General features: G+C 42.1%; 1 protein-coding gene across 6 annotated transcripts in view; it reads right to left on the bottom strand.

Annotated features, from left to right (window-relative positions):
- Window positions 1-24,349, bottom strand: part of LOC147702888 (uncharacterized) — a 353,529-nt gene that overhangs the window by 126,843 nt on the left and 202,337 nt on the right. For all 6 annotated transcript variants that reach the window (XM_086931471.1, XM_086931472.1, XM_086931470.1 and 3 more), the window contains 5 exons: window positions 21,151-21,177; window positions 20,123-20,149; window positions 12,769-12,813; window positions 6,312-6,374; window positions 2,098-2,142 (listed from right to left, as the gene is read on the bottom strand). In XM_086931471.1, coding sequence (XP_086787597.1) covers window positions 2,098-2,142; window positions 6,312-6,374; window positions 12,769-12,813; window positions 20,123-20,149; window positions 21,151-21,177 — 207 coding nt within the window. The remainder of the gene's footprint in view (window positions 1-2,097; window positions 2,143-6,311; window positions 6,375-12,768; window positions 12,814-20,122; window positions 20,150-21,150; window positions 21,178-24,349) is intronic.

Below are 24,349 nucleotides of genomic sequence, written 5' to 3'. Positions count from 1 at the left end.
AGATTCTGAGTTTTAGGAACACACAAATGCGAAGGGCATTTTCAAGCCCTGCATATGCAAATAGGAGGAGAAGTTCTGTGAGAGAAATGTATGATTGTTTAAGACGGGCATTTTGCTGCATCCAGGGTTCTATAGGACGCTTTTATGAAGGTGATGCACTGGTTACATTAACACGATCACACATTTGGTGCATTGCTTTTGCCATTGAACTTTAGTAATTGTTTGTTTTTCATATTCATATAAAAAAAACAGGACATTAGCACGTAAAAATGCTGCCAGGAGTTCCCTGAACTTTGAGAGACGTACACTAGATGAGACCATGATTAATTAGACTTCACATTAGAAGGTGCTATGTTATTTTCTCTTTGCAGAAATCTCATACTGCAATCGTTGAGATCTACGACATATCCGGAATATTTTATATACAAGCCCTGTTTTCTTAGCTGCATCTGGGTAATGGTGATTATTAAATAATGTTTAAAGTTTAGTAATCATTAGGATGTCTGCACTTTAAAGTACATTAATAACAACATTTTAAATTAGATATCGGATTCTCAAATGAGAGATAAAGCGAACATCAGCATATTATTTTAGGATGTTTTAGGACTGGAGGATTGACCCCCTATTCAGCATATCAGCAGTGGGGTCCGTGTTACACTCGGTTGAGTACTGGAAAAAGAGAATCCTTATCAGGAGTGAGAATCTTTTTTATGAACCCCGACCTGTGTACATCTTGGTGGGTATCTATTGGTCTGATTAAGCATGTTTTTGAAGAACTATGTAGAGAGGAGGTGTTTACCCCTTGTGTTCTGGTCTGAATGTTACATAATATCCCCTATATGTGATAGAGGCTCTATCCCTGTTTGATCGATTTGACTCTTGGATCATGAGGATATATGACTAGATTTGATATAGTCCAAGTCAAGGGAGTAATAAGGATAGAGCTTGACCAGCCTATTCAGATGGCAGTATGTCTGTGGGTTAGAGATGTGGGATACTTGTGGCAATGTAAAATAAATCTTTTTTGGCCAGTATCCAGGAACATGTGTGATTTGGGGTCTTCATGTTAACAGTGCCAGTAACTTCATATAGTATGTCATTTTGAGAATTATGTCATTTATGAATATCCGTTGAGAAATGCTTTTAAAGCATAGTAAAATCCCTACATTTGAAGGAGTGGGATAGCGAGGTTGGTCTTTTTAAGGGATGTATTTTTATCTCAATACTGCATTATTCTTCTGTTTATATATTTCTTTATATATATGTTTTTATGTGGATAACAGTGAAGGATTATTAGCAAGCCTGAAGAAGGAGGTTGGACCTGTGTTAAACTCTCCGAAACGCGTCGCTTTTGGCCTACATATAGAAATATAAATTGTTAGGATATTGAACGTGTATTGTACCATACATGTATACGACAATAAATGATAAAATCAACCATATGAATCTGATTGCACCACTCTTTTAACATGGTTTTATTTATATTGTGCATATATATATTTTTATCTGGTGTGTATTTTTTGATGTGACATTGATAAATTGTGTTTTTAATGAATAATGGCATTCATGCATATATCTTCTTGACCAAACCTAATAAACGTAACAACAATTTTTAATATAGATTTTATACTTGATTTACTGGCAACTGTGGAATTGACCCTGTGTGACTGAATTGGTATGGTTGATAGGTGTATCTGATTTGAATGCTATAAGAATACCCCAAAGGGAGTTTATTCTAGACTAAAGTCTGCCATGGAAGGCCTTCATGACATAGCAGCAGTGGGTAAAGAGTTTCATTACCAACTGTTGCTATCTCATAGTAGTGAGTTATGGCATTTTAAAACTGAAATAAACGATATAGGCTCGCTATGAGAGCCGTACAAAACAAGAAACTAAACTGAATGTTTATAATTGTTTATAAATGTGGTTTCTGGTTAAGTCTTTCTTCTCTTCACCAAAACAAAATATGAAATAATTGTTTCAGAAGTTAAGATCAGATACAGAAAGAACGCAAGGATAGAAAGAGAAACAGAGGGAAAGTGAGCGAGAGGGATCAAGAAAGAGATAGTGTGATACTTCAATGTAAGTTAATCTTACTCTTAAGCCCATCGGTCCTTGTTCTCCTTTGTCTCCATGTTCACCCTGAAAAACATAAAATGTCATCACCCACAAATTCAAGTAAAACTGACAAAAGGTTAATTTTGTCAAAATATCTGAAATTAATAAATGTGCGTTTTTGGTTTGAATTATAATGCTCATCAGTATTTGTTCTCAGATAGGTTAGAATGGCTAGATATGAGAGAAATAATGCATACAAATACAACATTAAGTACCAAAGTAAATTGCCTGTGTCACTGATAAATGATGTGCAATGAGGAGTGCGCTAGCTAACTTCAACAGACACCTCCACCAGGTAACCCACTAGATCACCCATTTAGAACATGGTCATGTGGTGTGTTACCATTACTTTCCAGGGGTTATTTCAGGAGTCATTACATTGCAGTTAGTACATCAGGAGTTTTTACATCATATTAAGTTTTCAGTACTCTGCAAATAAATTATTTTTGTAATATTTTAAATGACAATATATGTGTAAATATATACATATTTGTATGCGACTGTACGTTTATGGGCAGACATATGTACATTCAGCAAATGGAAAGGCAGCCAGGTTATAGGAGACTGCACTACCTAGGTCAGTCAGGTGGTGTAGTGATATTGCCCACCTCAAATGATCAGCCGCCCCTTGATCACAAATCAAAACATGCACAGAAGGTGAATGGCAATATCAATTACTGACAAGTAGAGCAATATAACATATAAATGGAAAAACATCGGTAGTCGTTGGTTGAGGTCTTTGTGTATCTTTATTTCAAATGCGCCTGGTATGCATTTGTTGAAGACAGCCAGTGCGTTTCGCCCAAACATGGACTTCTTCAGGGCAAGTGTTGATATGTTAGGTGTCTTGTCGGGGTAGTAGACATCATAGAACGTGGTCCGCTGAGAAGAGGACGTTATTCGGACACGGCTTGAATCAATTTACGCTATATGTTATACTGCTTTACTTGTCAGTAATTGATATTGCCTCTCATTCACCTTCTGTGGATATATGTACATATATATTGTTACATAAACAGTAAAAGTAAAAATAAATTAGTTTGTAATAGATGAAATGAGTACATTTAATGTAATTAATAACAGTTATTTAATGTGAATATATTTAAATAATAAGTTGTTTGGAAGAGATGTAAAGAGTTTTTAGGTTTCAGGGATGGGTAGTGTATAGAGGTAGATATCTTTGATTAAATATTAAAAGATGTTTTCATGTATTACCATTGTAATTCTACATACATTATAATTAACTAGTAGGGTCTGGGGCCGCTTTGATTGACTGTGTACGACTGCGGTTTTGCATTTTGTGGGTGAGACAAGCAGTGGATTAAATGTTGATGTGAATATTCCTTTATTCCTCCTCCAAGAGAATTTTGTTTTTTACCTGGTGTATAGAGGTAGCAAGGAGTTTTTAGGGCTCAGGACTTGGTAGTCAATATAGGTAGCAGAGGGGTTTTAGAGTTTAGTGATTGGTAATCTATAGTGATACTAATGGGGTTCAGATATGCGTAGTCTATAGGGAAAGCTAGGAGCTTTTAGGGTTCGGGATTGGTAGTGTATAGGAGCAGTAAAGAGTTTTTTAGGGTTCAGGGATGGGCAGTGTATACAGATGAATGGAGTTTTTAAGGTTCAGGGATTGGTAGTCTATAGGGTAGTAAAGGGTTTTAGGCTTTAAGGACGGGTAGTATATATAGATAGTGAGAATTTTTAGGGCACAGGGATGGAAAGTGTTTAGTAGTAGTAAGGAGTTTTTAGGGTTCGGGATATGAAATGTTTAGGGCAGCAATGGTTATTAGGGCTCAGGGATTGGGTGTATGAGGTAGTAAGGAGTTTCTAGGGTCAGGGATGAGTGATTTAAAAACTCATTATATTAAGTAAAATAAATTAAACAATTAAATTATAAGGAATAATAAGATGCCGTTTTTAAAAATATTAGTTTAGTAATTCTTTATTACTTTTAAATTACATTTCAAATTAGGTCAACTATAACAATAAATTTAATTATCAATTGTAAATTAAATGTCCAAAAATTATACATACTCAAATTGAAGCAAATGTTATATATATTGATTACACATATATGTGTATGACATAGACACACATATATAGTATATGTACATGTATATGTGAGTATGTACACAAATTTAACCTCATCATCTTACCTGCAAAGTCACGATGTAAAGGACTGCAATGTAAGGATACTTCTGATGTACTAACCGCAATGTAATTACTTCAGTGGCTTAGAAGGGAGGACGATGGACGCGGACCGCCCCGGGTGTCACGAGTTTTGGGGGCGGCAGCCGGCGCCCTCCCTTACCTCTGGCCGTAAGAATCAACATCTCCCTTCCCCCTACCATCTTACCTGCCCTACCCTCTTACCTGCTGCCATCACGGCCGCATGAAGCACCAGAACCACCCCCTGCTCTTCGATTAGGTCGCTGTGGGCGGCAGATGCAGGGGCCGCCACGAGAGGCCTAAGGTATAGCTACACCACTGAATTACTTTCAATGTACCTGCATGTTAAGTAATAAGCCAAGTAGTGGCTTCAGCTAGCTGTAGCAACTCCTCGTTAATGCTCCAGGGCCATGATGAAAGTGTGTTTCTGAACTATGATGTGGACAAACACCATTTTTCGGTTTTGTGACTTTTGTAAATATTGTGTTGTACATCAACGAAGCTGTTTTCTGCATTCAAAATTCCGAACACTTGACATACTAAGAATTTAGGTTTAGGATGCAGGCTCAGTAGATTCACGCGTGGACAGTGAGTCTCTCTCCCACTGTGAACCATTATAGTAGTTTTAAAGATCGTTATCTCTTCCTGCTGTAATCCACTAAAGCAACCAGCGTTGTCCATGTATGTTTCAAGGAGCTCTCTTACCAGACCTAAAAACATAGCAAGAAGAGAATAAAGGAGGAACTGGAAAGTCGATGAAAGTGCTGGAGCAATCAATCATGCTTGTAGCGATGCCAAGAAGTCCAACGAGGACTCCTCGCACTCACCTATATATGTAGATTTAAAATCCATAGTAGTACTATACCAATGAACACCTATCAGGCTGCACAAAATCCTATGCATACGATTACCAAACATATAGCCCGACCAACAGCGCTTTGAGTATTCATGTTTGCCACTCGAGGATCCCTCCTCCATCTTGTACAACGCCAGCCTAAAGGCGGGTTGTCCCCTGGTGACATCAGTGACAAGTGTGGCTGCTGAAACCAGGCAGCAAGAAGGCGCATTCCTTAGTGCTTATATTATCTCATTGCGTAAAGTGCTCAACTCCAAAATGGCTTCTTAGCGATGGCAGGCAAATGATTCAGGTACAGATATCTTATTTATTAGCTATGATTTGAGCACCATGTGGAATATTTCTCTTTCCATCAGCCCTACCTGCCAGTGATGTCACCAGGGCAATTTCACACCGAGCCCTCATGCCATGCTTGTGGCAAATATGGTCTTTGGGCGCCGGTCTTTTCTGCACTTTCAAGATCAAGACATAAGAAATCAAAAGAGATTCCCAAGCGGGTACACTGGTTGGAGGAGGAAACTTTTTAACCTTGAAAGTTCCCTTAAATGGTTTGCAGTCAGTCACATTTGAGGGTCAGAAATTATGTTTGTCTTCCTTTCATTCAAATAAAAGAAATTCGAACACAATGCGTCTGGCCTCTTATTTTAATACATATTCTACCATATAGAATATTCAGTGTAGGGCTGGCCTTTTGGGCACTATGGCATTCCTTGATGGGCCGGCGTGAAAGAGCCAGTGTGTGAACTAATTGTGGTCATGTGGGCTGTGATGAGATAAACAAAAACACCCACACAATGGACCTTTTAAATTGGCCCATCTAGGATGGCCATGGTGCCAGCAGGCCAGTTAGCAGAGTTCCAATTGCTCAATTGACTTAATTCTTTCGAGACTGGATAACCCCATGATCTGAAGTGTCTGCAAACTGAATTGTGTATTAAAATATTTAACTTAATGCATCCATGTCGCATTATTTCATGCACCTGTGGGATTTGTTGCAGGTTTACCAACACGGTTGGATGTGCTCTTCCTCCATACATGCTCCTCTGCACGGATACCAGATGGAATAAATGCAATTAAATGAACACATTTAAAAACCTTGACAGTGAGAAGATGAACCTACTGGTGGGGATAGACAGAGGTTAACACCTATTTAAGAGTTGTACATTACCTTTGACCCAGGAAGTCCATCCACTCCATTTTCTCCTTTGGGACCCATACTTCCTTCATCACCCTGAAAATATAAAGTATTTGCTTCTATGTCATTAGTGTACAAACATTCACAATATTTAGCTACAGTTTGAATATGGAATGTACAAAAGTAGGATTACATTTTTACATTCATGTGCTATCGTGAATGTAGAGGTCATGAATAAGAATTGGATGTTTAGAATGTTGTTTTATTTCATATTTGTTATTCATATGATCAAATGTGTAACCAACATTACATTGCTCTGTGTAGGAGTTGGTCTGTGAAAACTTGCCACAGTCAAATGTGGATTGAAGTGGAAGTAAGCTCTCAGAGGGTCATTTGATTTTTAGTGCAAGTGCATTAGAAAAACAAATGATGGATGCTGTGTATCACTTAATCTCAGCATCTGGTAACTAATGGCAAGACAGAGACTAGCCAAATGCACATTAGTCTTGGTTTTGCCATTAAATTCGCTGCATGAATTTAGACCGTCACATCAATGACTTTGGTCTAATCATAAATCAAAAAGGAATATGCTACTTACCAGTATGCATCTGTTCTTGGCATAGAGGGCTGCAGAGTGGTACATTATGAATAGATCGCCATCTGGTGTTGGGCTCGGATGATTGCACTTTGTTTTTCTCTTGGAGAGTCTTTTGTATGTTGGTGACTCCTCCCTTAGTTGGTAGTGCGCATGGGCATCGGCTCCATCCTTAGATTGTTTTGCCATAGTAGGGTTAGATGGAGTAGTATAGTAGAATACAGATAAGAGTTCCCATGTAAGTGTATCTAAATAAGATAATGTTGGAACAGACACAGGTTTCCGGGGAGGCTGGGAGGGCATGTACCACTCTGCAGCCCTCTATGCCAAGAACAGATGCATACTGGTAAGTAGCATATTCCGTTCGAGGCATATGGGCTGCAGATGGTACATTATGAATAGACTATACAGCAGTTCTCTCCCTAGCGGTGGTCGCCCGTGTCTGTTGCAACTGTCTGAAACAATGTTTTTAATACTGCTTGTCCCACTCTAGCTTGTTGTGTTGCGTGCACATCAACACAATAGTGTTTTGTGAAAGTGTGCGGTGTAACCCAGGTAGCCGCTTTGCATATGTCATCTAGTGGAATGTTTCCCAGAAATGCCATAGATGCTCCTAGTTTACGTGTAGAGTGAGCTCTAGGAGGAACAGTTAATGTTCTCTTTGCCTTTAAGTAGCATATTTGAATGCATTTTACAATCCATCTGGCAATGCCCGCTTTGGAGATGGGATTGCCTTTATGTGTGGGAGAAAACGCAACAAATAGCTGTTTTGTCTTTCTGAAAGTTTGTGTTCTCTCTATATAGTACAATATGGCCCTCCTAACATCCAGTGTATGTAGGGCTCTTTCCGCTACTGTTTGTGGTTTTGGAAAGAAAACCGGTAATTCCACTGACTGATTGATGTGGAATGCTGAGATAACCTTTGGTAAGAATTTTGGGTTTGTTCTAAGAACCACTTTATTTTGGTGTAGCTGCATAAATGGTTCTTGAATCGTAAAAGCCTGCAGTTCACTTACTCTTCTAAGTGACGTGATAGCTATGAGGAAGGCCACCTTCCATGTGAGGAATTGTATTTCACACCTATGCATAGGTTCAAAGGGTGGCCCCATTAGTCTGGTAAGCACTATGTTGAGATTCCAGACTGGGGAAGGTGGTCTTCTTGGTGGAATGACTCTTTTGAGTCCTTCCATGAAAGCTTTAATTGCTGGTACTTTAAACAGTGACAGGTGTTGCCTGTTTTGTAGGTACGCCGCTATGGCTGCTAGATGAACCCTAATAGAGGTATATGCTAGATTACATTGCTGTAAGTGTAATAAATAGCAAATGATTTGTTTAGTGGATGCGTCCAGAGGGTTGATGTGCTTACTGTTACAGTGTATAGCAAACCTCTTCCATTTTGCTGCATAGCATGCTCTGGTGGTAGGACGTCTTGCCTGTTTAATGATTTCCATGCATTCTGGTGGTAAATCTAAATACCCAAACTCTATGACCTCAGGAGCCAGATCGCTAGGTTCAGTTGTTTGGGATCTGGGTGCATTATTTCTCCATGGTTCTGTGTAAGATGCATGGGTAATAACCTTAGCTTTTGATGTGGTACTTGTGAGAGTTGTAGCAGCGTGGTGAACCACGGCTGTCTTGCCCACGTGGGTGCCACTAGTATCATTGTCATTGAGTGTTGCTGCAGTTTCCTCACCAGTAATGGAATTAGTGGTAGAGGAGGGAACGCGTAAGCAAATTTGTTGGACCAATTTATCCACAGTGCATTGCCCTGGGACCTTTGGTGTGGGTACCTGGATGCGAATTGTTTGCATTTTGCGTTCTGATGATTTGCAAACAGATCTATCTCTGGTTGCCCCCATTTTTGGAAGAATGGCTGTAGTATTTGGTCGTGCAGTTCCCATTCGTGAACTTGTTCTGACTGTCTGCTTAGGATGTCTGCTATTTGATTTTGAATTCCTGGTAGGTGTTCCGCTAACAGGTAGATTTTTTGAGGAATGGCCCATCTCCATATGTCCTGTGCTAGTTTGGACAGTTGGAGAGAGTGTGTCCCCCCCTGTTTTTGAATATAATACATTGCAGTCATGTTGTCTGTTCTGATCAGGACTGCCTTGTTTGTTATTTGCATTTGGAAAGCTTTTAATGCTAGAAATATTGCTAATAGTTCCAGGTAGTTGATATGCAGTTTCTTTTGCTGCGCACTCCACTTCCCCTGTACTGTGTATTTGTCCATATGCGCTCCCCATCCGGAGAGCGATGCGTCCGCTGTTATTATTACTTGTGGAATTGGCTCTAGGAACGACCGTCCTTTGGAAATGTTTTCTGTGTTCCACCACTTCAGAGAGCGATACGTCCGGTCGTTTACCAACACCAGATCTGTAATCTGACCTTGAGCCTGATTCCACTGTGTCGCTAGACACTCTTGTAGTGGGCGCATTTGTAGTCTGGCATGTGGTATTAGCAGTATGCAAGAGGACATCATGCCTAATAGTTGCATAAACACTCGTGCTGGTAGTGAGTGTTGTGGTTGAAATCTTTGTATTAACCCGACCATTGTCTGTACTCTGATTGGGTTGGGGTATGCTATTGCCTTTTCTGTGTCTACTGTAGCCCCCAGGTATTGCTGGATCTGGTTTGGTTGCAGGTGTGATTTTTTGTAGTTCACCGTAAACCCTAGGTGGTGCAGCAGTTGAATTGTCTTCTGTGTGTTGTGAAGACATTCCTCCTTTGATTTGGCCTTTATTAGCCAATCGTCCAAGTATGGGAAGACATGTATTTGTTGTCTTCTTAGGTGTGCTGCCACCACAGCTAGGCATTTTGTGAAAACTCTCGGTGCTGTTGTGACACCGAACGGAAGGACCTTGAACTGGTAGTGTTGTCCTTCTAACACAAACCTTAGGTATTTTCTGTGGGCTTTGTGAATTGGGATATGAAAGTAAGCGTCTTTTAGATCCAGTGTAGAAAGAAAGTCCCCTTTCTTCAGTAAAGGGAATACTTGTTGGAGCGTGACCATGTGGAAGTGTTCCGAATTTATGTAAGCATTGAGAGGTCTGAGGTCTAATATTGGTCGTAGGGACCCGTCCTTTTTGGGGATCAGGAAGTATAGAGAGTATACTCCTGTTCCTTGTTGATCCTTTGGGACCTTCTCTATTGCATGCTTTTGTAGAAGTGCTAGCACTTCTTCTCTTAACAATGTCAGATGATCCTGACTCATTGGACGCTGTTTGGGGGGGATGTTTGGTGGGGTAGCTGTGAGTTCTAGGCAATAACCATGTTGGATAATTTGTCTCACCCACTTGTCTGACGTGATGTTTTCCCAGACAGGTAGGAACTGTGATAGACGTCCCCCGACCGGTGTTATGTGGTCTGGGGGGAGATCTATGAAGTCACTGTTTTGGTGTTGAGGCGTTGCGGTTGTTATTATTTCCGCGGCCTCTACCCTTATTGTTGTTACCTCTGTAATTACCTCTTGAATTACCTCTGGGTGATGTTGGTGTGAAAGATGTGGATTGCTGATTTGTTCCTGTGTTTTTTGAGCCCCCTCTATAGGTGGATCTACGAAAGGAACCTCTGTGCGTTGGCTGTTGCAATGCTCCCATTGACTTAGCCGTTTCCGTATCTTTCTTCATCTTTTCTAATGTCTCGTCTGTACTTGAACCAAACAATGTCTTCTGATCAAATGGTCTGTTCAGTAGGGCTGTTTGAACTTCTTGTTTGAATCCTGAGATTCTAAGCCACGCGTGCCTTCTTAGCATGACACTAGTGTTAATAGACCTTGCTGCAGTGTCTGCTGCGTCTAATGCACACTTAATGGAAGTATTGGTTATTATTTTACCTTCCTGTATTAATTGGTCTGCCTTCTTCTGATGTTCTTTTGGAAGATGTATGAGAAGTTTTTCTAACTCATCATAATGTGCCCTGTCGTAACGTGCGAGTAGTGCTTGTGTATTAGCTATACGCCAGCTATTCGCTGCCTGTGAGGCTACTCTTTTGCCTGATGCATCTATTAACTTCGACTCTTTATCTGGTGGCGGAGCCTCTCCTGTAGATAATGAGTTTGCTCTTTTACGAGCGTTTGAGACCACCAGCGAGTCTAGAGGTACATGCCCTCTAATAAATATTGGGTCCTTTGGAGCCGCTTTGTATTTCTTATCGATTCTTGGGTTTAACACCCTGGCTCTCACTGGGTTTTCGAATACTTCTTCTGTGTGAGTGAGAAGACCCTTTAGCATAGGAAGAGTACCTGATGTTCTCTGTGCACTAGGTAGAGTCTCTAACAAGAAATCCTCTATCTGAGGTTCTGTGTGCATATCTAGTTTGTGATATTTTGCTGCCCTATTAATGAGCTGCACAAAACCTGTGTTATCATCAGGTGGTGAAGGCTTTGAGGGGTATAGCTCTGGGTCGTTGTCCTCATCTGACCCTACATCGTAATTTTCCCATGGATCTTCCTCATCTTGGATAGATTAGTCATCCCCTTGAGGTTCTCCCTCCCCTATATCACTGTCTACATCTGATTGAGGTGTAGCTGGTCTTGGTGTGGAGGGTGTAGGAATATGTGGCCTATTGTGAGGAATAGGAGAAGAGGGTGTGTCTCTAGGACGAGGAGAAGCAGGAGGAGTTATGTTCGTCCCCATTGTTCTCTTTTTTGAAGGAAGAGGTTTATCTTCTGACTGTTCACTCTTTCTCTTCTTCGTGACCACTTTCCCAGTCTGTGGGTCAATAAACAAGATCTTTTGTTTGGGATCTGTTTGTTGCTCTTGAATCGGTACCGAGGGTCCTGGTTCCGAGAGCTGTTTTTGTTTTCGATCTTCAGATCTTTCTGTTTTCGACACCGAATGTCTGCTCGATTCCGACTTTTTGGGTATCGAGTGTCTTTTGGGCGATACATCATATTTCTTTTTCGACATGGAATGTTTCGATACCGAGCTCTCCTTTGTATGCAGCCTCGGTGTCGAAGTCGATGACGCCCTTTTCTCGGATCCGACGTGGTGGGATTCCGAGTGTTTCGGTTTCAGTTTCGGTTTCGTTGCCGGGCCCGAAGGCGGGGCGTCGGAAACTTTTTTCAGCGGTTTGACCGGGCCCGAGGGCGGGGTCGTTACCTCACGGGGTCGGTTTTTCGGTAAGGGGACGTCGTCACTCACGGTTTGTTGCTCGAAGAGTTCTTCAACCTCCGACTGGTCCCCTTCCGACCCCGACTGGTCCTCTTCTTCCTCGATTTGTTCGTCTCCGAACAGCTCCGGGATTGCCTCCGCCTGCATTCTGGAAGCCTCGTGTCTTCTGGCTCGACGATTTCTAATCGTTAGCTTGGAGGAGAATGCTGCGCAGGCTTCGCAGTCCCTGGATTCGTGTTCAGGCGATAGACAGAGGTTGCACACCTCGTGTAGGTCCTTGTGTGGGAACTTAGCACCACACGATGGACATTTTTTGAATGGAGTCCTTTCCATGGACTCCGGGCTTGACTGCGTCGAGAAAGGTCTCCTGTTCTTCGACGTAGATCTAAGTTTTTCTCTTCTATTTTGAATTTGTAACGCGTCGGAATGGAAAAGAACGCGTTCGCTAACAATACCGTCGAATTGGAAAGGGAATACGCGCCGAAAAATCACTTTCTTCTGAAGTTGATCTGGAGCGTCTCGATCTTCATCCGAACCCGATGGCGGAAAAAAACAATCTAAGGATGGAGCCGATGCCCATGCGCACTACCAACTAAGGGAGGAGTCACCAACATACAAAAGACTCTCCAAGAGAAAAACAAAGTGCAATCATCCGAGCCCAACACCAGATGGCGATCTATTCATAATGTACCATCTGCAGCCCATATGCCTCGAACATATATTTTCTACCAAACAGCATATTCACAATTGCAAAATAATGTTGCAGTGTGGAGTGTGCACATACCTTAGGCCCTGGGGGTCCTGCAAGCCCTGGGATCCCATCGTCACCCTGTGAAGCAAGCATGTTTTTTGGACTTTAATAAATATGGAAAGAACCTTAATTAATCAAACTGTCATCAAGCATCTCACTAGTAGCAAAAAGGCCGAGTATTGTTTAAAATCAAGATATGGAAAATGTTCTGAACGATAGCATGTAGTTTTCAGGTTTTCTTTAGAAAATTAAAATAGTATTCAATCACTATCTGGAAAGCCGTGGACTTAACATCAGACCATTTACATAGCACAACTTCTTCGATACTATATTAAAAAATATTTATATACTGGTTTTCCAAATAACAGATTGCAAAACAAAATTACAAAAAATCAAATGATTGTATAACACTTTCGAAAGTAGGCAACGCTCCATATTATTATCACCATCAACCATTATACTGTCCTCCCCTTGCTTTTAAAACTTACGCCTACGCCGTTTAATACCACAACCACAAAATTAAACAAAAATAACTAGGGTCAGATAGCAATCAACCTATAAATATTACTTTCCCAGTGATTTAGCTATCTTATTATAATTTTCTTTGGCACTGAAAGGTTGTACTATTAGGTTTGGCCGAGGGTAAATGGTTCATGTACATCACTGGTAGTCACTCCAGAATCTTCGGTGATCATAGGTCTCGTTCCTTTCCTCCCCTCCCAGGTGGAGCACTCCATCTGGCCACAGGTTTTCGTAATGTCTTCCTCTTACTTATCCGCAAATTACTTACAAAGACAGCTAATGAAAACCTGGAATTTTCATTTAATATTCACAGGGATTATAATTATTGCTTTTAGCGAGCAAGATCTGCCAGACTTTGAGCTAGTGATGCCTTTACCACTCCTCTCCATATGTAGCATCATACTTTCGAACACAGCCAATTTCAAAGCTACACTGAGACACTTTGAGACTTCTGGTGTCCACGTGCATTTCCAAGCCACCTCAATCGGTTTTCTTGCAAGAAATAAAGTCAGGTCCACAAATCTGTTACTCAACTTTTTTGTCTATGTGGTACATTAGCGCCAATAGACATTCCACTGACTTGAACAAGTCAGTTCTACCGATCACATCTCTCACTAATGTTCCCAATATCTTTTAACGACCGGGTATGCAAATATCCCACTTCCAAGAATCTACATCAAAAGCATGATGAAATAACTTTATGACAAATCCGACCAACTCTTCTTGGAGTATGACAGTTTCTATGGACGAAATGATATTGTTTCTACCTAAATCTTGCATTCTTAGACATGCCTGCGTGCGTCTTAATACTCACTTCCATTCTTTTTTGTCAAGAGCACTTCTGAGACCAGTCAACCATGTATCCTTAATATCTATTAATCTGTATTTCGAGTTGTTTAATATTGCTTGGTGCAATAAAGTTCCCATTCTCTCACCCTCCCAGTGAGAATAGCAACCGCAATATCCCATATGTATTGTTCTGCTTTTCTAGAGTCCCATCACTCATGTTATTGCATTAACCATCCCGCCATACAAGAGTAATTGTCCTGTAGGTATGTTATAATTGTGCAGAATGTCTCCTAACAGTCAGAGTACCGCGAATTCATCAAAATCCCTTGCCATTCTAACTTTGAATTCTGTCCATTGTTTCCAAGGTCAGTATACACCAGACCCTTCCATATTGAGCTATTCCGTTATCGGTCAGGCACATAAGCTATTCTCATATTCGTTTTTGTGAAACATCTGCCTAAGCAACATTGGGCCATCATTATTAAAACACTGCAGTTCTCCTATCAGGCTCCAGGACGTAATCAAGGAGCTCACAGGTATCGCTTACAATACCGGGCCAGCAAAGATTCTGCTTCTGCAGCTGCTGCTTGGCATTTGACAACCACTGGAGCTATAGAACTCAGATTCTGAAACTCCTAATCCTCCCTCTGTCACAAATAGTTTAATCTTCTCGAATGCTGCTCTCTACCTGCCAGATCCCCATCTTAATTCAAAGAAGACACGTCTTAAGCAATCTTGGCTCAACACTGGTGTATGATAGGGGTTATGTGTACTGCTTGAACAGGTTATTGGAACAATCAAAATCACTACACTCCAGAAAACGGAGAGAAATATAACTTTCCAGGAGTCGACCACACAAACACCACCCGAGCTGACGAACAAGAACTGGCCTGCCTTTCTCGGTACCACATGTACAGCCCTTGTCACTTACTCTTGGTTATGCTCTTCTTGTCATACGAGTTTCTTGTCTGGCCTCACATCGGAATTGATATGAGTGCTTTTGGAACTTGATTTCCCGTCAGAAATGTCCTATTCTTAAACATCCAAGGGACTAGGTGTCCTTTGGAATTCCATATGCCAGAGGAAAGTAGATTATCTGTAGATATTAATGAAGGCTATTGTTTGATGACACATTGACTCGGATCAGCAACTTCACTTGTGATAACTCCTAATGCAGGTGCATATTGGAAGATCCTGCCCAAGCTGACAAACAATTCATTCTTGAAAGAAGGACCTTACAGGCGTAAGGTGAGAAACCTGAGCACTCCTTTGTGCTAGATAAATGCAAATTACACAAGGGTGTTCGAATGTTCAAAGTTTTATTCACTTTGTCATTTTAGAGAATGTAATTCATCCTTCTGAATCAAAGGTATTCCTTTAAGTAAAGATGACTCAAATTAAACATTGCGAGATAATTCCATAATCAAAAAGTTCAATACATCGTGGTTGTGTATATAACATGTTTCAATATCCCCGATGCATTTTGAGCTGAAAAGCTCTTCTTCAGGGGGTCAAAGTATTCCAAAGTGTAACGCGGTAAAGGCGTGGATTCAAATCTGCAAACGCGATGAAACACCGCCCGTAGAGTGTGGAAGTGTCGAAGGGTTTGCGCCTAACTTTATCGATTACCCTCACGACTACCATAATTACTGTGGAGTGCAGCGGACCCCATCCATTTGTCTGTAAACAATTCATTCTGACACACACTTTTGTATCTTATAGAAAGTATGCATGTTTGATTCAATTTCAAATGTTTAGCCAGGGACATTAAATTACTCGTTTGGCAGAAATCTTTGCGTTTGTAGTCCACTATGCTAGGCTAAAATCATAATTGGTGTGCACGTGGGTTTATGTTCTATAAAAGCTCACTAATCAACGATTACATTTCAGACAAAAAAAGCACTTTAAATCTAATAACCACAAGATATACATCAAACAAAAAAGACCATTTTGAATATGAGAAATATTACCAAAATACATCATCAATTCACTAGACTAGTCAATGATCATTCGTTGAACATATTCTGTAAACTAGTTACACACATACTTTGTCTACTAATTTAGTCAGCTCCTGATACAAAAATCCCATTGCATACACTCTGACAGCAGCACTCTTTTCTTGGTATCACAAAAATCACCCATATCACGCTTGAGTAGAAGCTGGTTGCTAGTGTCTAAGTGTTTCAAACTTTGAAGAAAACCCCAGTGGCTACAATGGGATGTGTATCAGAGCAGTGTATGGTTTTGTATTGGCCATAGGCTTTAGTGCTCCAGAAAGTGAAACATCAGAGAAGCATGTGCACTGTGGGGTGAAAGTTAGCTCTTCTAGAGTCACTGTTGTAGTTAGATGTATCAAAACCGCAGGCCCAATTCACTAAGCCATTTTTGGTTGAAATGTTTTTTTAAGGCAGGAAATAGCATCATATGCCTCGCAGGAATTCAAAGGATTCCTGGTAGGAGTACAATATTTTACCGCTGCTGATTTCAGTTATGCATGCAAGAATTTGCAGCACCGAGTCCTCATCAAGGGTGCTGAATAGTCGGATCAAGGCGCTACTTGTTTTGAAAGGTTGTCAATGCTGGCAAACCTGTGAGTTTGTGGGCTTTCACAGACTCTGATCTGAGCCTTCACCATACATCCCAACATATGGATAACAGAAAGAGGAACATTTAAAATAAAAAATAATCTTGGGATGTATTTTCCCTATTGACCTGCATTGAAGTGGGGAAAGGTTCAGGCTTGAGAAAGCTAAATTAAAGCCATTTTTTGCTTTGGAAACCAGGGTCTTCCCCCTAAAGCGGCTTTGTTGGCATGTTTGGTTCTCTATTCTGAATCTGGTCAGAGTTTTAGTCCACCTCAAGGGCAGGGCTCCTCCCCTTCCAGTCCTGGAAAAGCTTGAGGGGAAGGGTTTTCTCCAGAGGGAAAATGTTTACACCATACAGGAGAGAAAAGAAAACAAGCATTTATAATGCTATGGTCTCGTCCTTGTTAAAGTTAGAGCTATTGGCATTGCTCATGACATTATTTTTGTTTTTAAAACATATAAATAAATGGCATTGTTATTTACAATGCCAATAGCTTAATCTCTCGTAAATGCGAGACCTATAGCATTTGCACCCACACACACACAGAGCCACACATAGAGCCACACGCACCCACACACACGCACAGAGCCACACGCACCCACACACACACACACACAGAGCCACATGCACACACCTACACAGAGCCACACAGACAGAGCCACACACACAGAGACAGAGCCACACACACACAGACAGAGCCACACACACACACACAGAGCCACACACACACACACACACAGAGCCACACACACACACACACACACAGAGCCACACACACACACACAGAGCCACACACACAGACAGAGCCGCACACACAGACAGAGCCGCACACACAGACAGAGCCGCACACACAGACAGACCCGCACACACAGAGCCGCACACACAGAGCCGCACACACAGAGCCGCACACACAGCTCTCTGCCCAGTAACGCCCTAGGGAACAGAGGCACGAAAAACCAGATCACAAGCAGGGAAGAGGGGCACAAGCAGGGAACAGAGGCACAGGCAGGGAACAGAGGCACAAAAACCTGATCACAAGCAGGGAACAGAGGCACAAGCAGGGAACAGAGGCACGAACAGGGAACAGAGGCACGAACAGGGAACAGAGGCACGAACAGGGATCACAAGCAGGGAACAGAGGCACAAGCAGGGAATAGAGGCACAAGCAGGGAATAGAGGCACAAGCAGGGAACAGAGGCACAAGCAGGGAACAGAGGCACAAGCAGGGAACAGAGGCACAAGCAGGGAACAGAAGCACGAACAGGGAACAGAGGCACAAACAGGGCACAGGGGCACAAACAGGGCACAGAGGCACGAAAACCGGATCACAAGCAGGGCACAGAGGCACAAAAACCGAATCACAAGCATGTCACAGAGGCACAAAAACCGAATCACAAGCATGTCACAGAGGCACAAAAACCGGATCACAAGCAGGGCACAGAGGCACAACAAGCAACGAGGGGGCAGGGGCAGGAGAGCAAGCACAAGCAACGAGGGGGCAGCAAGCACAAGCAACGAGGGGGCAGGGGGGCACAGAGTCACAAAAACCGTATCACAAGCAGGGCACAGAGGCACAACAAGCAACGAGGGGGCAGAAGAGCAAGCACAAGCAACGAGGGGGCAGGGGAAGGAGAGCTAGCACAAGCAATGAGGGGGCAGGAGAGCAAGCACAAGCAATGAGGGGGCAGGGGCAGGAGAGCAAGCACAAGCAACGGCAGAACCAACGAGGGGGGGCAGGAGAGCAAGCACAACCAACGAGGGGGCAGGGGCAGTAGAGCAAGCACAAGCAACGAGGGTGCAGGGGAGCAAGCACAGCGAGGGGGGAGCGGAAAGCAAGAACAACGAGGGGGCAGACGCACAACAGAGGGGACAGAGGCAATAACACGGGCACAGTGAGGGAAGAGAGGTAAGAAAAGAGAGCACTCACCGGAGAACTCGGCAGTTTCTCTACTTCTTCCGGCGGCGGTCTGGCAGAAATGGCGTCAGAAAAGCGCCGCCATTTTTGCATTCGGGGGCGTGGTTTTTGCTGTTGAGTGACGGATGACGTCACAGGGTTAAAAACTGCAAAAAACACACCCCCGAATCCAAAAAAGACAGGGCTCGAACGGAGTGACGCCCCTTTCCTCCAATGACTGGCCTCCGTTTAGGAAGCCAGCCAATGGAGAAGAGGGGCGGGTTCAAGCCCCCATACTTGTAAACATAAAATCTCCGCTGCGCAACACTGCTGCGCAGTGTACGCTAGGCCGAAACCTAAAAAGTGCAATTGCATGTCTGGCTGCATTTCCCTCCCATTGGAGAAGCGTGGCTCAGTGGTTAGAGGCGGCAGACCCGGAAGCTGAGATCGGCCGTGGACCAGGGTTCGATTCCCCGCCTCGGCGGGTCTCGGGCTCAAAAATTCTACGGAGTCGACAATTCTCGCTCCGGTGCCTACTTGACTCACGGGGTCACACTCTGCGACTCTGGGCAATAGCTTGCTTAATCTCCACTACGGCCCCTCGTGGCGGGATGCTTGGCTTTCGCCTTGTGGATACCCGGCCGGGATATCTCACAGGGGAATACCAGGATGGGTTCCCTAAGCAAGCGCCTTGGGACCCCTGGGTTAAAGTGCGCTATATAAATCGAAACACATTTACATTTACATTTACGTAGTGTGTCATTGTACAATAAGTACAATCACTCTTCTGGGGTGGGAGGCTGGGTAACATATCACTCGGCATTTCCAGTAGCATGCCTTGAAACCTGCTATTGACGTAGCTTTACAGGAGCACGATTAAGAATGTTTGTGAATTTCCAAAAGTGCTAAATCTACTCCCGATCGTAAGAGCACTACTAAGGGTGCAGATTTACCACTCCTCTTTATGAATTGAGCCCGGCATCTTTACTTGTCTGCATAAGGGTCAACTCACACGCTCTGACCAGTCATACTCAAATGCACTCACATATAGGTGTCTGGAGTAAATCTATGTCGAATATAAAAAATGAGCAAAACTGGCAACTCGTGTAAAGATTTTTAAGGGCTCAACTGTAGTGTGCATAAGCCACCCCTATAAATGATCTTGCCACAGTTTGAATATTGGCATTTCATTGCATTTGGTGTTATGTCAGAGGGGCTCCAGCCCTGCAACCCAATGCCAATTAATGTTACGATCTCAGAGTCCCTTCCTGGAAGTGCAGATGAAGGCGCTTTGAAAGCATGAATCCGAGCCAACAAATTGCTCGGGTGAGCTCATGCCAAAGCATACATAAAACACAGCGTACAATACAAAAGGCAAAACAAAAGCCAGATGACAGAGGACAGAGGACAGTCTCGCACGTGAGGGGGGTCAAACCTTGCCAAGCTCGCCATGCGGGAGCACTTTTCACCCAGTACATATTTAGGCATCTGTCTGTTTTTAGCAAATAAACAAGTATCAAATGTCTCGTCTGCAACCATTCACTTTTATTTGAGACGGACAATGAAAGAAACACAACATTGTACTTCAAAGCTTACCGTTTTCCCTAAATTACCAGGCTCACCCTGAAAAACAGAAGTATGGGAACATTTACATGAGACCAGTCACGGGACATTCACAACTATAAGAATCAATCTTACAAAAAACGGAAGACAGAGAAAATAAAGACAGTATAGGAAATGTCTACTTAGTGAAATATTAAATCAATTACATTGTTTTCTTAGTGAGGTAAAAATTGACTGAATAATTATAATGTTTACTAAATAAACTTTAATCAACAATATTTCATGGGAATTATTATCTATTACTTATTTTACATTTGTCTGTGACACTGCTGCACCAGACAGTATTAGTGCGTGTTATATGCAACTACTAAAAAATGCAGATTAAATATAGAGAGTATGAAGGTAGGTTACATCGTAAGATAATTTTGGTGCGCCAATACCAGAGTCTTAAGCGGTAGCGCGAACATGGTGTACTAAACATTATGACAAACATAGGGTGCAACAGCAAGGGAGAGAGAGGCAGTGAGTTTGTAATGCGTAAAGTAGGATGTGACGAGCAGCTGGTGCATGAGCTTCATACAGACTTGGCTCTCATTGGGAAAGGTCATTTTAGGTCCAGAGTGGCTGGTTATGGCAGTTATGGTCCACACTGGGAATATGAAATCCACAACACCACAGATCACTTGACTTTTACTTGGAGGTGTTCGCTGCTGAAAACAACCAGAATCGCTCCATGAAACTATTGGTGGGCAATGAGATGATAGCGTGGGAATCTGACACGTTATTACCAATTCCCTGAGTATTTGCTCATTTCTTAGTGGACCCTTAGGGTGCACATTTTAATGTGTTAGATTTTTCCCCACTCAAAGATTTACTGGTACCCTGATATCAGTGACTCCGGGAGAGGGAACATCCATCTCAGTTACCGAGTCACTGTTAATGCGGGCTTAGGTAGATGCAAGGGGGGAAGTGCTTGATTTGCCCTAATAACCGTTGCTACAAAAGTGTGCCTCCCTTAACATATAGCTGTAAATAAAATGATTAGCAGATGCAGAACCTACCTTGAGTCCCGATGGTCCCCTTGGGCCCTGTGGAAGAATGACAGGTTATTTACACCATGTTCACTGATTACTATGTTAATGGCTTTCTTTCAGACTCAACACTATGGACAACAGATACATTTAAGACCACCTCATAGTACGAGCAAAGATAGGAAAAATCATTGAGTATTTTTAAATATACATTACCAGCATTTGCAGAGCATTATTATACCATTTATATTGTTGGTTGTACGTTTGCATTCTTTGTGCCATTTTCAGACGATTACAGGGTTCATGCTTGTCAGGTGTCTTTGTCATTGGGCCTGATGCGCAAAGATAAGACTGCCCTATCTAGTGTGTGGAGACTCTGCAGTTGTAAAGATACTACTATTAAAATACCTTTGTGAATAGCAAACAGTCGTAATCTTACACAAAAGTGGAAGTGTACCTTTGCGAGGCAGGCCCATTGTGTGTAGATATAGTAAAGATCAGTTTGTTCAATGTTTTCTTTAGGAATAGTATTGGAGACTGGGGTTTTCTGTAGGGCTAATATAGATCCAAAGCACTTTATAATTACATAACATGGCTCAATATATTTAAGAAAACAATGTTGAAAAAGAGGGCGAATTAGATTTAAAACATCACCAAAGTAACAAGAAGATTGGAAAACAAAATTATCTCGACACAATAAACTCATAAGTCGTATTTGGCAAAATGAGTAAAATGATGTCAATGTCACAGCCCCCGGTCCGTCAAGCACAAATTAAAATGACAACGGGCAACAAAATGAAGCATTAAATGGAAATACTTGGAGAATGTTCGAGTAAGAGAGGAGCCTCAGGTAGGCACTGATGTTATCATACAGTTGCTGCTGCAAACACTATCACCACATTATTAGATGCTTATAGGGTTCTAACACCCCCCCCCCCTAATTTTAGGGCTGTTGCCCGCATTGGCACTCACTCTTTGCAAAAGTGAGGAGGAACCCTATGATGAAGCATGCCATGTTAGGAAGGGAGAGGGCTTTCGGACTCTTCTGACCTTTGACTAGCCAGGGTCTCCATCTTATCTTACACAAATAGAGTACATCTTCTTGTACACTGTAGAGAATCACCAAATGAACAATACTCCAGGAAGCACCCTGGTTAATCGGAACCATGGTAGCCAAAAGGCAGAAATAGCAGACTTGAGCCTCCCTCTCTCCGAGGAGGGTTCAGTAGCAGCAATTACCCCAGCATGTCACTTCCCATTTGCTATTCGCTACACATGATGTAGTGCAGGAACCACAAAAGCTCAGCAAGTTACAAAACTCCACCAGTTCAAACCAAGGAAAGACATTAGAAGAGCCGAGACTAAATCACTGTAATGAGGTACTCATGGGCCCCATAAAAAAGTACAGTGTACGCCTCAAAAAGTCTAAAACAAGCAAATCAGCTCAATTGCTCTCTGACTTCAGAGATCATACCCCTTGACTTTTAAAAAACATGTACTGCTCCTAACAGCATTCAGGTTCATCTGCGGTTGAGACTTGGGGGGGGGGGGGGGTTATTGTTCTCAAACGCTCATCACTAGAAGAGATGCGTGACTGTGATTAGTTTAAAGTAGGGTGCTTTATTATCTATGACATTATCTGCAAATGACCAAATTACCAAACAATAACATTAATAACGGAAACAAAAGAATGCCTACACCAATATGTGTACACTAGATATAATTCATTCAAAATGTATGATTCAATATTTATACACAGAGGACACATTTTCTATAAATGTGGCTATCTAAAATTCCTATGAGGCTGCAGTTGTGTGTAGAGGTTGTTCTTATGTGTAGACCCCCCAAAACGTTTAATTAATTCCTAATGGGGGGAAAGAATGAGAGAATGGGTTATGCAGGTATAACTTGCTCTGCAGCTCTCATCATTCTGTTGTGGTCTGTCTTGCTGTCTTCCACTGAGCATACCGGAATTCCAGTACTTGCTCCATTCAAACCATTCTCAACCCTTCTCCACAAAGCAGACACCTAACCAAGATACGGCAGCAGCACAGCTCCTGCGACAACTAGCAAAGCCCAAAAAAAACGAGTTCTGAGGCCATTCTTTCTATTGTGAGTGAAGCCCTCTAGAAGTCACCCAACACTGGACTTGAGGTTCATGCTCATGCATTTCAAGAACTGTCTAAAGAAACTGTATGTTAGATAAGGTTTCAGCTGCTAAAATTCACAAGTTTTGGATAGATCTATTTCGTTATTTGGAGTATGAATGTGACATCCAATTGCATGTGAATGACAAATTAATTCTTTTTGGGTTTGATCCTGATCTTCCTTTCTTGGATCCAATGATAACATTTTTATATATAGCAATGGCAGTAGCTAGGTCGCTTTTATTGCAAAAATGGCGAACAGATTTGATTCCCTCTGTTTTGGAATGGGGTCAGATGAGAATAGTTAAGAAAAGTGAACGTATTTTTGCATTACGGGTGGGTGGCACTAAGAAATTTAACAAATTATGGGGTATTTATTTTGATTAAAACAGGGTTGGGAGACTGTCTTTATAAAGCTTAAGTAGGTAGGGTTGTGGTCTTAGATTTTATTATTGTGTCAATGCATTTATTGATCCTTGCTGTGTGTATTATTAAGGTATTGTTAATTGTTTGTGTATTTGCCCTAAGGGAGATGGTTTAATGATGCGTTGATTTTATGTTTATGTGAAAAGTTTCTGGCTTCAATAAAAAAATAAAAATAAAAAAAAAGCTGCCAAGGTATCGAATAGTTTCTTACCTGTCGGTGTAGTTTTGCAGCTTGATGATCTTTCTGGATTCACTATGCTGTGCATATTCCGCGGTCTTGTGGTTGGGTCCGGATTCGTAGTCTTTTCTTTGTTTTTTGTTTTTTTTCGTCGCCCAGGTGGGCGTCGGCGTCACCCCTCCTTGGGTGTATTTCCGGTGACGTCGGCATGCTTCCTGCGGAAGCTCTCACCCTTGGGCGCCATCTTTGGATTCTTTTTTCCGTGTTTCTTTCGTCTCCGAAGTGATGGCAATGTTCTATGTAGGTGAAACTTCTTTTAACCGCTTTGTATATAAAGTCATTTCTGCTTTTTTTTTTTTTTTGACCACCTCTTTCCTCTCCAGCCTCATCTTTCTGGCGGAGGTGGGTGGGTTCGCTAGTGAATCCAGAAAGATCATCAAGCTGCAAAACTACACCGACAGGTAAGAAACTATTCGTT

Source organism: Lissotriton vulgaris, chromosome 7, assembly GCF_964263255.1.
Source record: "Lissotriton vulgaris chromosome 7, aLisVul1.2, whole genome shotgun sequence".
NCBI lineage: Eukaryota > Metazoa > Chordata > Amphibia > Caudata > Salamandridae > Lissotriton > Lissotriton vulgaris.
This window is presented reverse-complemented; position numbering and strand designations above follow the sequence as displayed.